The 13,322-nt window shown below is 35.8% G+C and overlaps 7 protein-coding genes across 7 annotated transcripts; 2 read left to right on the top strand and 5 right to left on the bottom strand. All coding sequences in view use genetic code 12, as the record gives it.

Annotated features, from left to right (window-relative positions):
• Positions 1 to 135: 135 nt before the first annotated feature.
• On the bottom strand, positions 136 to 2,652 carry DEHA2F05918g (DEHA2F05918p; the record flags this gene model as incomplete). Its single annotated transcript, XM_460618.1, has 1 exon — positions 136 to 2,652. One exon carries the CDS (start codon positions 2,650 to 2,652, stop codon positions 136 to 138), a length of 2,517 nt encoding a protein of 838 aa, XP_460618.2.
• A 329-nt stretch (positions 2,653 to 2,981) lies between these two features.
• DEHA2F05896g (DEHA2F05896p) lies at positions 2,982 to 4,958 on the top strand (the record flags this gene model as incomplete). The annotated part of the gene is made up of 1 exon (XM_002770707.1): positions 2,982 to 4,958. The coding sequence occupies one exon, from the start codon at positions 2,982 to 2,984 to the stop codon at positions 4,956 to 4,958; it is 1,977 nt and encodes a 658-aa protein (XP_002770753.1).
• A 148-nt stretch (positions 4,959 to 5,106) lies between these two features.
• On the top strand, positions 5,107 to 5,710 carry DEHA2F05874g (DEHA2F05874p; the record flags this gene model as incomplete). Its single annotated transcript, XM_002770706.1, has 2 exons — positions 5,107 to 5,135; positions 5,215 to 5,710. 2 exons carry the CDS (start codon positions 5,107 to 5,109, stop codon positions 5,708 to 5,710), a joined length of 525 nt encoding a protein of 174 aa, XP_002770752.1.
• A 52-nt stretch (positions 5,711 to 5,762) lies between these two features.
• On the bottom strand, positions 5,763 to 6,930 carry DEHA2F05852g (DEHA2F05852p; the record flags this gene model as incomplete). The annotated part of the gene is made up of 2 exons (XM_460616.2): positions 5,763 to 6,699; positions 6,755 to 6,930. The coding sequence occupies 2 exons, from the start codon at positions 6,928 to 6,930 to the stop codon at positions 5,763 to 5,765; spliced, it is 1,113 nt and encodes a 370-aa protein (XP_460616.2).
• Positions 6,931 to 7,034: 104 nt separating this feature from the next.
• Positions 7,035 to 8,801, bottom strand: DEHA2F05830g (DEHA2F05830p; the record flags this gene model as incomplete). Its single annotated transcript, XM_460615.1, has 1 exon — positions 7,035 to 8,801. One exon carries the CDS (start codon positions 8,799 to 8,801, stop codon positions 7,035 to 7,037), a length of 1,767 nt encoding a protein of 588 aa, XP_460615.2.
• A 146-nt stretch (positions 8,802 to 8,947) lies between these two features.
• On the bottom strand, positions 8,948 to 11,731 carry DEHA2F05808g (DEHA2F05808p; the record flags this gene model as incomplete). Its single annotated transcript, XM_460614.1, has 1 exon — positions 8,948 to 11,731. The coding sequence occupies one exon, from the start codon at positions 11,729 to 11,731 to the stop codon at positions 8,948 to 8,950; it is 2,784 nt and encodes a 927-aa protein (XP_460614.2).
• Positions 11,732 to 11,866: 135 nt separating this feature from the next.
• On the bottom strand, positions 11,867 to 13,267 carry DEHA2F05786g (DEHA2F05786p; the record flags this gene model as incomplete). Its single annotated transcript, XM_460613.1, has 1 exon — positions 11,867 to 13,267. One exon carries the CDS (start codon positions 13,265 to 13,267, stop codon positions 11,867 to 11,869), a length of 1,401 nt encoding a protein of 466 aa, XP_460613.2.
• Positions 13,268 to 13,322: the final 55 nt, after the last annotated feature.

Here is a 13,322-nt window from a genome sequence, read left to right as displayed (position 1 = left end):
GCCTATTGAAAAAATTACTGAATTGAATTGTCCATATAATTGCTTATATTAATATAAATGTATATAAGATAATTAATAAACCCTAAATATTACCTCTATAACCATGCTCTTGTTGACATACTAGCTGATAAATATTCACAATAATAAAAATTGTTGTGCTGCAGAATCAATTAAATTTGCCAACTGATCAATCTCATGCTGTGCTCTACCAAAATCATTTACTTCAAGGTAATCCCTAACACTAGGGAATGTATTCCACTCATAATCCTCATTGCCATTATCAGGAGCCAGGAATGGTACTCCAAATAATACATTAACGTACCCTGGGCGGGGTGGCTTTACATATTTGACAATAAATTTCTCATTTAGTTCTATCATATTATCATTCCACTTCCATCTATTCATTGCCAATAAGGAAGGCTCAATGTCCGATGATTCCTTGACAAATTGCTTCCATGCTTTGCACCATTCTTCAAACCTAACACCGGATGTCTTTAATCTATCTATTGAATTACGTAAAGTTGTAAAATGCATAATTGGTACGACCTGCTTTTCATATTGATTTATCTTAGCATTAGCATAATTCTCCAAATCGTCGGAATAACTGACCAACTTACTTGCCATGTTAGCAAAATTATATGGAATAATAGGTACTTCTGCTAAAGTTAATGCAATCTTGGATAATAATTCAACTAGTTGCTTGTGCTTGCTCATCGAAGAATCAACACCAGATTTTTCAAAATTATCAAAATTGTCATAACAAGAGTTTTCAGGATAATTTAAACCAGTGAACTTAATTTCTAATGATGGAATATTCGCCAAATTAATGATTGGAATGTAATTTTTTTGGTCAATTAAATTGTTAGAAATATCATCACTGCCTTTGTTCTGCTGAGTATAAAGATCATAAAGACTGATTCTATTGTCATCACGCCTATGCTTGGAGTCATCCTTGTCACTCTTCACCTTCTTCAAAGCATCTTTTATAACGCTATGTAAGAACGGATGTGACTTAATCAGTAAATCATCACCAGCTACCGCATCACTTAAATCAATATAAGCATATCCTTCCTTTTTCAATGTTTCCTTTCTACTCTCGATCCATTCAGTCGATCCAGCCAAATTGTATTCGGAAGCATCAAAAGATGCAAAATATATTGACCTCGCAGGAGACCAGTTATATTGTCTTTGCAATGCACTGAAAATTTTAATCAATTCAAGTAAAATCACGGTACCTGTATTTGTAGACATCGTACCAAAACATGTTGAATCTCTACTAGCTCCAATAATAATACCTTTTTCTACTTGTTCCCTCCCCGGGATTGATCCAATAATATTCCAGATTTGATTTGTTTGTCTTTGATCATGCGTAATCCGTAATTTAATCTTATGTTTGGCTTCAGAGGACTTCGAGCCCGAATATAAGCCATCATCAAATTTTACACCATTTTCACCCAACTGTGAAATAAAATGCGAAGCATCCTTCCAAGAGATCGGGATTGTAGGGATTTTAGGAGTAGTCTGTGACTTGAACCATGGTAATCTAGTTACATAGCCGTCCTCAGAAGACCAGCCAGGTGTTAAGACGTCCCCTGGACTAAATCTACTAACACCAACATTTTCCTTCTGAATCACATCATCATGCGTTACTTTATTATCACCTGTTCCTATATCGAACTTTGAACTAATGAAAATAACAGCTTTCACACCTTGTTGTTGTGCAATCTGGATTTTATTTGCATCCGGAATTGAACCGCCGTACTTGATTAAAAGTATTGAATCTTGCAAATTTACATTATGATCTCTTAAATTTTTAAGGTCCTCTTGAGTGCCGAAGTTACCATATATGTAAAAACTTTCATACTCATCATTAGTATTTAATGAGTTAGGGTTATACGACAAATATTCCATATCTTTCTTATCTTGCTCGTATAACGTTGCTTCATAAGAATCATCCGCTAACTTAACGTAGGTTTTTTTCTTATCAAAAGCTGGATAGTTTGTGAAACTTTGCAATTCTTCGAAGTCAACCATCTTTATCCCATTCTCCTTCATATAGCTTTGCACATATTTACTTAATGTCAAATCTCCCTTGGAACCGGCTATATGTGGCATCGAAGACAAATATTCCAAGTTCTCTTTCATGACTTTAGCGTCAATATAATCACGGGCTGAATTTGCCAACATGTCTATGTCATAAAATTTACCCGAAGAAAATGCTCCTCCACTCACACCATTTACACCATCACTAATGTTATATTTTGTTATTAAAAAAATGACGATCATTATGAAAAAAACATATAACAAACGCTTTACCACTAGTGGGTTTCCCAACTTTAAAATGGATTTCTCGTACAAGAGATTAAAATGACTGTAGCCTTCGTATATAGGATCAATCATTTTGCTTACCGGATGCATTACCCTAGCGCTAAAATTACTTGCAAATTTCTTCGTCATAAATGATGCCCGTACCATGAACCCATCATTTTCTCTTGGTTGTTCGAAATCTTCATCTTCTATCTCAAACTGCTCTATTCCGTTATCGGTTCTATCTACTAGATTAGACTCCAAATCATCATAATTAGGCGGCTGTCTAGGTATATCTGTTTCATTTGAACTTACCCTCTCATACAGCTGGTGGTTCTCACTCATAGTAATATCCTCAACCTATTAAATAAAGACTATGCTATGGTATGTTTGATCTATTCTTAGTTTAGGCAATGCTTACTATAACTCCAGAATTTCTTAGCGTGTATCGGTTAAATAAAAACACGTGCAACATTTAATGATTTATTTAGTGATCACTATAAGCAAAGGATTCTTTCTGATCTTAGTTGATTGTGGAAGAGAGATATAGGTTTAAGTTTCCGTGAAAGAAGTGAAACTATAATCTATTTCCACTACTTTAATAGTCAATTTTTGTATTCTCGGGATACCTACATTTCTTAGACGTCCTAACATGGAGAATAGGCTCATCATCAATGAGTATTAATAATAAAGATCTGATTATGTCATTGACTCCCAAGAATGATTCCAATGTACCCAATAGAGGATACGCGAGTGATAAGTCTAAGGAGACGACGTCAAAGAAAAAAAGCCAACAGAATAAGCCAAAACCTAATCAAAAAGTGAAATATAGCAAAGAATTTGGTACATTGAATGATGATTTTTCACAGAAGATAGAGAATCAAATTAAGAGTGGTAAGCCCGTTAACGGTACGAATAGGAAAAATCAGATTTCTATTAACCATTTGTTGGAATTCCAGTCTTACAAAGATCTGAAGGAGTACCAAAGCCGTCATTTGAAATCCAAACGACGGAACAGCAATAACCTGTCAAGACCGGCAAATTCTCATGGACATAAATCTAAGGATTATTTCTACTCGAAAGTACATTTAAAAGGTATGTCGTTCATTAATGTAAACTACAAATTCGTGGTTGATTATAGAAATGATTACAAAGCACAACAGTTAGATCCCAATGTGCCTATTGATACGAAAGATATTTTGCGAATTGTTGTACCAAAGGGTAATTCTTGCCCGATTTGTTTGTCTGATGAGCCTCTAGCACCTAGAATGATTACATCTTGTGGTCACATTTTATGTTTAACATGTCTATTGTCGTTACTAGAGAGTGAAGTTCCTGTTTTCAAAAAGAGGGAAAATACAGCTGTTGTTGAAAAGTACCGTGATTGTCCGTTATGTTTTTCTGTTATACGTAAGAATGAGATTAAACCCGTATTGATTGATAATATAGATGAGAGGTTTGAAGTTCCAAAAGTAAATGATGAAGTCGTATTATCTTTAATGGTACGGCCGCATGATAAAGTGTTAGCTTTACCTAGTAGCCACAAAGAATATCATGAGGTAATTGACAGTTTTCCATGGGTTAACCAATCAATTCTGGATATGCCTGATTTTGGACAATTCCTGAGAATTTTTAAAGGAGATTTACATTATTTACTTAATATGTATGAACTGGAAAAACAAACAATCTTAGCTGCATACGAAGAAGAAAAGTTGCTATATAATGACGATGGTAAGTTCACAAACTTGGCAATTAAAAATATTGATGAAGATATTGCAAAATGGAAGGCATACTATGAAGATATAGAAGGAAAATCTTCAAAATACGCAGGTGATCACCGTTCTAAGAATAAAGATTTGGATTCGTCAAACTCGTATTTTTATTACCAAACTGGATTCAACGCGTCGTCGACTTACGTTTTATCTCCATTAGACATGAAGGTATTGAAAACAAATAATAATAACAATTACACATATTTACCATCTTCTATAGTGGCAAAGATAGAGAATATAAGGTACGAAGAATTGGCGCCTGAATCATCAATTACAAAGTATAAATATTTATCGCATCTACCGTTGGGAACTACTATTGGGTTTTTGGAATGTAACTGGTCGCAAAATGAATTCATTAGTCCTGAGACCTGGCAAATGTATAAGAATGACTTACTTAAAAGAACAAAAAATTCAAGCAAGAAGTTCCGTAAGGAGGAAAAGGACAGGAAAAGAGCTATGAACGAAGAGGAGATTAAAACCAGGAATTTCTTTGAACGGGAAAACAATGGAAGTAGTGAACTGAACGATTACTACGACTCTCAAATCGAACGTGGAAACTTCGGAAGTTTAAGCATTATTGATCATCGTGAATTGCCGCCACTTTCTTCAGAAAATGTCTTGGAGCCTAGCCATAACAATGAAATAAGTAGCGATTCTTCTGTAGGCGAATATCAAACTACCATTTGGGGTACTAAGATCCCAAAAGCTGAAATTATGAACGGTGATTCAGATAGTGACGATTGGGATGCTACAGAGATGATCAGAAAAGCAAAAGAGGAAATTAATAGACAAGAAACCGATAAGGGGAAAGGTAAAGGGAAACAAAAGAAGAAAAAGAAACTTGTTCTTCTTTCATCTAACTCTAATTGGCAAATGTAATTCTACAATGCATTTATATAGTGTTGTGACTCTAAAATATACGTTATACCTAAATGTCGTTTTCAAATGTCGCTCAATATTGCGATCAATATGCTTAAGCTGTCGCCTATACACTTTTTGACATACTATATCAATTAATAAGTAAACGATGTCAGCCATCAAGAAGACCAATTTGAAGTATGTTATCAAAGTTTGTTAATAGATCTACTTTACCTGGTAGATTAAATTAGGATCATGAAAAACTAACCGGAATTAGCTCAATTGTTCAATTACGTGCTACGTGTGATGATAATTTACATGCATCATTATCAGAATTGGGATATACACAATCCTTCAGTTTAATAGATACGAAGCTAGCTTTAGGATATCTGACTGTTGTGATAGCTGGTTTATTATACGTGGTGGATAAAAAATTTGGATTCGAGAAAACTTATAATGTCACAGTACTCTCGGTAATTCTTTATTTTTTAATCAGTGGAATTTTATTCTATTTGACATCGACAAAGAAGTATAAGAACGTCAAGTACATTGGTTACGACGATTCCAATAAAAAGATACTGGTTGCGACATGGACAAATAAGTACGATCCAATATACCACTTGAAAATTAGATTTAATGATGAAGAGAGTTTGGCCATTGTCACTAGCTTTGAATTTATGAAAGTTTTTGATGCTTTCGGATATTATAAACAAGACGAATTAACTAGATTGCTTAAGAATGAATTGGATAAAATCAACAAGAAGAGTAATTGAATATATGGTGTATATTATACCATCTAATAAATAAAGTATTTACATGTATAACTCATTGATTTTCTTTAATCTGAGTATCGATACCTGAAAACCATCTACAGTAGTCTTGCATAAATATTGGCAAGCATTTAACAATTGGCAAGAAGTTTGCATAAAGTGGAGCACATAACACACCCTTTTCACCTTTTTCTATTTTACATACGACGTCTTTTGCTAAATCAATATGATTGACTACGGGTGCAAGGAATTTCATTGGAGGTATTACATCACCAAACATGCTTGTAGTTAATTGGCCCGTAGTCACCAATAATAGCCTAATCATTGGCAAATGTGATACTTCCTGGGTTAGAGCCTCATGTATTTGAATTATGGCTGCCTTAGATGCAGAATAGATAGACAAATTCTTAGGTGCAAGCGTACCTAATATAGATGATACTGAAACAATGAATAGATTATTATTCGTAAGTTCTCTAGGAATAACTTCTTCCACATGGTTTTTTAAGATAGCCTTTAAAACTAGTATATGAGACATAGTATTGACATTGAAAATAGAGTCAATTTTTTCCTGAGATAAACTCAATAAAGATTCGTTGTGTCTTATACCTGCATTATTAATGCATATGCTAATGTTTTTTTTTTGGTTGTTCAAATTCTCTATGACTTTCTCTATTACAAACTGAAGTTCCCTTCTATTCCCCACATCACATTTATGATATTCTATTTTAGACAAGTCTTTATCAATAAATTGGAATTCAGGACTAATTATATCCAAGATTATGACTTTGCCTATTTTCTTTTGAAGTATTAATTCTTTGGCAATTTCAAGTCCTAGCCCTCTAGATCCCCCAGTAATTAATGCAATATCCATTTCATCGATTGCTTTAAATATGGGGAGAATTTTGTACTTTTTACTGAACCCATGAAGACATATGCAGAAACCTAGAAGTATCGTAGTGACATTATATTTCCAATGAAAACCATCGAATATGCTAAAATTGAGTTAGATTTATGCCATTAGTTTAGCTAGACAACTAACATACATACCTTAGAAATAAAACTATGGCCAAAAAGTATTTTGCTGAACGCCATAGTCCAATAATGAATTTGTCAAGATTCATATTGCAACTAACAATCTCATGATTCAAGCATTCTAATTTCAATTTTTCACTTTTTGATAATCGCATTATCAGTGAAATAAATTGCAGCGAAGAAAGACGCATTATTAAATGTCTATTATATTATACTATATTATTTAATATACTACAGTACATTATTTTATATTATATTACATTATATTATATTATACTAAAACATGCAATCAATTTCATTGAAATTTTGTTTCTCTATCATAATCGTAACCTCTTGCGATTCCTGCTCTACCGTCTTCAACAAGGGCACCATCTTCGTTATTTGCTTCCTCGTCACTATCATTTTGCTGAAAATCACTTCCTAAACCGGTCCAGTGCCTCGTTTGTAAATGCATAGCAGATGTAGATACGGTATCCTTAATTGCAACAGCACTAGAAAACTTCTTCACTAAATCTTGAGATCCCTCATTATCTAATTCAGGGTGTTGTTCCTGAGAAGAGATTTGTAAATGGTGTAATTTTCTTAATGGTTTAGACGTACTAACATACTGGCCAGTAACAGGGTTAAATTCTGGAGCTTCATCATCAGAATCTTCTTCATTATTATCACTTCCATCATTAATCTCTTGCTTGTTTCTCTCGTCTTCTAAACTCATATCTTCTAGTACCTTATTGAAATCAGTAACCCATTTTCCACTCCAATTCTGATCTTTATTTAATGCCAACAATAATTCATAAGGAGTAACAATGGGCTTGTAATATTCATTATTCTCATCTATAATAATCCCTTGGTGGTCGCAACCTAAAACACACCATATGTCAATATTTTCAAAGTTAGCCAACTTCGCTACGTTAGGCTTTCCAACCACAAATACGTAATGCTTTTTCCCGGCCTCTTTAATTTTCTGACCTATTTTATTTATCAAAGTTTTTGTATTCGCCAAAGATAGAGTATTCACCAATAAACCAACAGTACCTGCTGAACGAGCCATATGCATATATCTATAACGACGCATTAATTTAGGGTATGGGCCTTGGGATGCCAATCCAGATTTTGGTTCAAACGTAGTGACCGATTGAAATCTAGTTGTGAGCTGCAATAAACGTGGAACAGCAGGAACCTCTATATGAAATAGATCATGCTCTAATAAAATAGTATCAATATCAGTATCTATATCGCCATTATCTAACCCGATAATCGTTCTATTCAAGACATTCAAAATCGAACTTTGAGATGGGCAAGGGTCGTAGCCAATAATACTTGCATTAGACGATGGATTTAAGTACAAGTCTGCGTAAGCCAAATTTGGATACTCAGGTTTTAAAATATTGTATAATTGATTCAAAGACTGTGTATGTGGCGCATCTGCCATAATCAATATTTTCAGATCTCTATTTGCATAAATTTCCTTAAATTGAGTAATCACACTATCAAGTTTCAAGCTTGGCTTACCAAACACATATGCTGCTGGCAATGATTCTACAACATTAAGACAGGCATCACCAAAATGTATAACAAGATCACTATTAACATGGCCAGCTGCGACTTCATCAATACAGCATGATGAATATGATGTATCTGCTAATATCCAAAGCTTTTGAGATAAAGGAGATTCAACTTTACCCGTCTTACAGCAACTATCAGCAGAACACTTGACTTCGCTAGAATCCTCGGTGCGAGGCATAAGTCCTAATTCTCTTTGTAGTTCATGTACAATAGAAGCAGAATCGCAAATCAAAGAATCTGGAAACTGAAGCGTAACATGTTTATATTTGGGGATCATGTCAAGTTCATGCCCTTCGACTTTTTGCTTCAAAAAATTACATATTTCACTAATGTTGTAATATTCTCTAATTCTCTTTATGACTTGATCATCGGTTGCATCATTCGGAAGGCCCAAATGACTTCTGACAACGGTCTTGGAACAAACTTTATCAAACTCAAACGTAGAATCATCTTGTTGAGTAGACAATGCTGGAACTACTAGTCCTTCAGTGGTCATCCTAGTTCAAAATAAGATCGAAAATTAAATTCTACGTATTAGATTATAAATTTTCAAAAATATTTTTACTTCAATTTACTGGAGTTGCGACAAAAAAATGGATTCTTCTATGTAATTTTATATAGATCAGATATATTCCAAGATAACTACAAATTTCCTCCCCATCCAGCCGGCATCGGTCTATATCCAACCACAATACCTTGGGTTAAGTTTTGAAGGCAAATTTCCGTTTTCTTTACTATCTTCAAATTATTAATGTTCTGTTCTGCTATTATCAATTTATCTCCCGTATTTTCCAATACCACTGATGTATGATCTGGATTACCCACAGTGCTCACCGATCCACGAATTTTATCCTTAAATATACATGAAGTATATTGCAAAATATCACCTCTTCTCAATTCATCTAAAGGTGATTTTCCATCAACGTATGAAACACCATTTTCAGAACCCTGAAGCAGAATTATAGGATAACCATGGTGATAATAAGTTGAGACAAAGGCATGTTTTCCACATCCCTTTAGCAAAGCATCACGAGCAAGATCCCAGCACTCTCCAGTTCCAACTTTCTGGCCCATTTTATTCTCACTCCATGAAGCTACGTATTCGCCAAACCTATTTTGGTTAGCAACTAATTCATCCACGGTCGGTATTTTATTTGATATTGGAGATGGAATAAATTTAGTGACTTCCATTTTTGCATTGTTGATATTATCATTCAGCCAGGTAATGGCGTAAGAGATTATAGCCAAATCACGTAGCCTTAAATTAATATTTCTAGTATGGGATTTATCAGAACCACGAGTAACATACAGATAAGAGGTATTGTAGTTAAGACCGGACAAATCCTTAGGTAATACCATTGGCCCCGAGGTGGTTGCGAACCAGCCTGTTGACAACTGTAAATCAAGATTTGGGGGGCCCAGTTCAATTGGAGGAGCTGCTGCCTTAGCTCGTCTGTAATTCCTTGATGGAGGTGGAGGTGGTGGAGTGGAAGTATTAGATGCAGCACTTCGAGGTCTCGGAATTGGTGGTGGAGGAGTGTTAGATTTGTTGACATGTAGATTACTAGGCGAGTCAGAAATGGGCATATCATTCCCAATTTTCTTAGAACCGAATACCGTTACAGGCTTGGTTCCAATGATTGGTTTCGGTTTTAGATCAGGTTTGGCCTTTATTTCAGATTTGGATTTAATTATAGGCTTTCCTTTTGTCTCTGGTTTGGGTGAAATAGAAGGCTTTGGACCAATTTTTGGCTTAGGCATCACCTTCGGCTTTGGCTTCACCAAAGAAGGAGTGGCATCAGAGGGCTCCGGTTTTGCATGGTTTTCAAAATTAACTGGTTCTAATTTACTATTCAATTCTGAATTAAAGTCTTCTGAATTTAAATTACCCTTACCACTTAAACTACTATTCGTATTTTTTCGTAAAGCAATTTCTTCTGCAAAGTTAGGCATGTAATTTTTTGGTTCTTGTTTAAGTGTATCGGGTTCTGCGTTTCTCGAAGATCCATCAGAAGTTAATTGCATGGGCTTCTTTATAGGTTTCGGAGGTGGCGCTTTCTTTTGAGAACCCTCAGAACCAGTGTTGTCTGGTAATGGTAGAGGAGCCGGTAAACTAGATGCTTGAGAAGACGTAGAATTTACGCTCGCAGTATTGCTCCGAGGTGGAGGAACAGGGGTAGACGTAGTTTGCAACTGGTTTTGGGTTGTGTTACTCGATTGACGAGTAGGCAATGGTGGAGTTTGTCGAACGTTTGATGAAGCCGAGTTAAGCGTAGTTTCGGAATTTTCTCTATATGGTTTGGGAGGAGGCTGTCCTATTTTTGAAGGATCCATATCCAAAGTGGTGGGCTTTGGAGTAGTCGAAGTTCCATGTTTACCAACATGGGATGGTTTTCCACTAACTCCGGTCTTCTTATAAGATGCAGAATCCGATGGTTCTGAAACTCCTCTGTTTTTATGAATTGGGGGTGGCGCAAACAGGGAAGGATCAGGTAAAGATTTCTTAACAGGTTCGCTATCTACTTGCGTAGGTTCTTGCTGAGTATTTTGCAATTGGCTATCATCATATGCTGGTGGACGCTGGTTCGAATCATTTGCTTCCGGAGACTGTTGGTAGGGATCTTGCAGTTGTGGTTGAGGTTGGAAGATAGGCTGCTGAAGTTGTTGTTGCGGTTCGGTCAGGTATGATTGTTGCTGCTGTTCTACTTGGTACGTGGGTTGCTGGGTTTCTGCCGGATGGGATTGCTGTATGTGCCCATTTTGGTATTGCTGAAGCTGGGGCTGAAATTGAGGTTGAGTTCCCGCTTGTGTTGGGGGCGTAGGAATTGGTCTTTCTCCTTCTGTAAGTGGTTGTGGTTGAATCTGTTGTTGCGGATGGTATGGAGCCTGGGAATATTGTGTATCTTGGGAATATGGCTGCTGAGGATATTGAGGTTGTTGAGGCTGTTGAGGATATTGAGGTTGTTGAGGTTGATATGGAGCCTGAGAATACTGCGCATTTTGAGAATAATGTTGTTGAGGTTGTTGCATCTGCTGATGTTGCTGACCTTGATCCTGATGGCCCAAAGGTCTTACTTCTCCAGGTCCCGCAACCCTTTTAGGCGGGAGCGGATATGCATTGACGTCAACATGTCTAGGTTGGCTCTGGTAATAACTTGTTCCCGAATTTGAACCTGTATTTGAACCTGTATTTGAACCTGAATAGGCACCTGAATAAGCACTTGTATTTGTGTTATTCCTAGTTTCATAACTAGATCTTTCTGCTTTGTCTGCTTCATTATCTGGAACTCCCCTTCTTTCACCTTGACTATTCTTGTATGTTCTGTACCCTGCTTTTCCTAAAGCTTTAGTACCTGTCCCAATTCCTTTAGCCGTGGCTTTTCCAGCGGCAAGAAAAGTGTCTTTATTATTATCCCAAAATGACATTATTATCGGATCAAAACGTATAGTTCAAAAGAATGAAGTATAGGTTTCCGAATTATTGGTATTTGATGTGAATCGCATAAAAATCGTGATTTGCTCAAATTCAGTATTTGCATCTATGTAACGCTATATATCGTATCAATTGATCATTAAGACCAACAAATAACTAAAAACACTACCAAATGCTAATCCTACACTTAAAAATACTGTGGTAAAGCCTCCGGCAGCTTCTTTTTCGTCATCTGTGTCACAATTGTTGCCCACAATCATAAAGCATGAGGTACAAAGCTGTCCATTTGATAAACCAAACAAAAATTGTAGCATTATATACCATGTATCTGAATTAATTATAGCATTGGACTTTCCGGAGGAAGCAGAATTAACATTACACGTTAAGAACAACGGAATAAAAATTAATCTGGCTATTGAATACATCAATAAAACTTTAGGGTTCTTGATAAGAACCGCCAATCTTGGTTTACCACAGCAAACACGTCCAAGAAAATCTCCTAAGTTCCACACTAGATAAATGAACGGAATGAATATTTTCCGCTGTAATAAAGTATGGTCCGAATCCTTATGGACTGATTCAACAGTAGACGCAAAAACTGGGAATATTAAGGTTATGCCAAAAGTTAAGAAAATAGTCAGCACAATTAACTTCAATTTTGACCATAAAACCATAAATGGAACGTATTTTTTTTGTGTTACCTCTGGTTCTCCTTCCGAGTCGTCATCAGAGCTATTCAATGGCTGTTGTTCCTCGACCATATGATTTAACGTTTTGTAAGTACTTTCTATCTTATAGTGATTAGTGAAATATAATAATGATATTGAAAGCACAGCTATCAAACTTGCTGTGATGTAGTAAATGAAAACTCCATAATTCTTATCCATGTATTGGTTCTCCTTGTCTGCATCTGCTTTTTTGTCTCCAACGATTAATATTGATATAATTAATGCACTTGACGGTAATACACCAGCAATTGCCTGTCCAACCATTACCCCATTGGCATATAAACTACCCATGACATTAACGGTAGCCATTGTACCATTCTGAGCTAGGCACGTTGCAGCAGCAGATATGAACACCATAATCATCAACCCTGTAAAAAATAGGTAGTCGTCCATCGTAATGAAGACATTCAAAACGCATGAGAATGCCATAATGATGAAAACCCCAATTGTCATAGAAAACCCAACATTAACCCTATGGTTGTAATTCACTCCCACCTGTACTTGAGATAAGTAATAATTGTATAATGCCGACGTTATCGTCGATACGGACATCATTGTCGACGAGTATATTCTAACTAACTGTGGTGAATGTTCAAACCGTTCGGAATAAAATGCAGATGCAGATAAAAAACAATTCCATGGCCATAATAATGCTATACCTATTATTGTGAATGTGAAATACTTCAACTGGGATAATTTAATTCTGAATCTACGATTAATCTGAAATACTGTAGGATCATACATTGCATGATGTTCTGGTCGTGCTGACTCTTCTGAGTATCTAGGACTATTTGACACCATATTTCCTAATTCTATTGAAGTCCTCCTACTCAAAACCGCTGATTGTATTCAATTT

Source organism: Debaryomyces hansenii (assembly GCF_000006445.2).
Source record: "Debaryomyces hansenii CBS767 chromosome F complete sequence".
Classification (NCBI taxonomy): Eukaryota; Fungi; Ascomycota; class Pichiomycetes; order Serinales; family Debaryomycetaceae; genus Debaryomyces; species Debaryomyces hansenii.
This window is presented reverse-complemented; position numbering and strand designations above follow the sequence as displayed.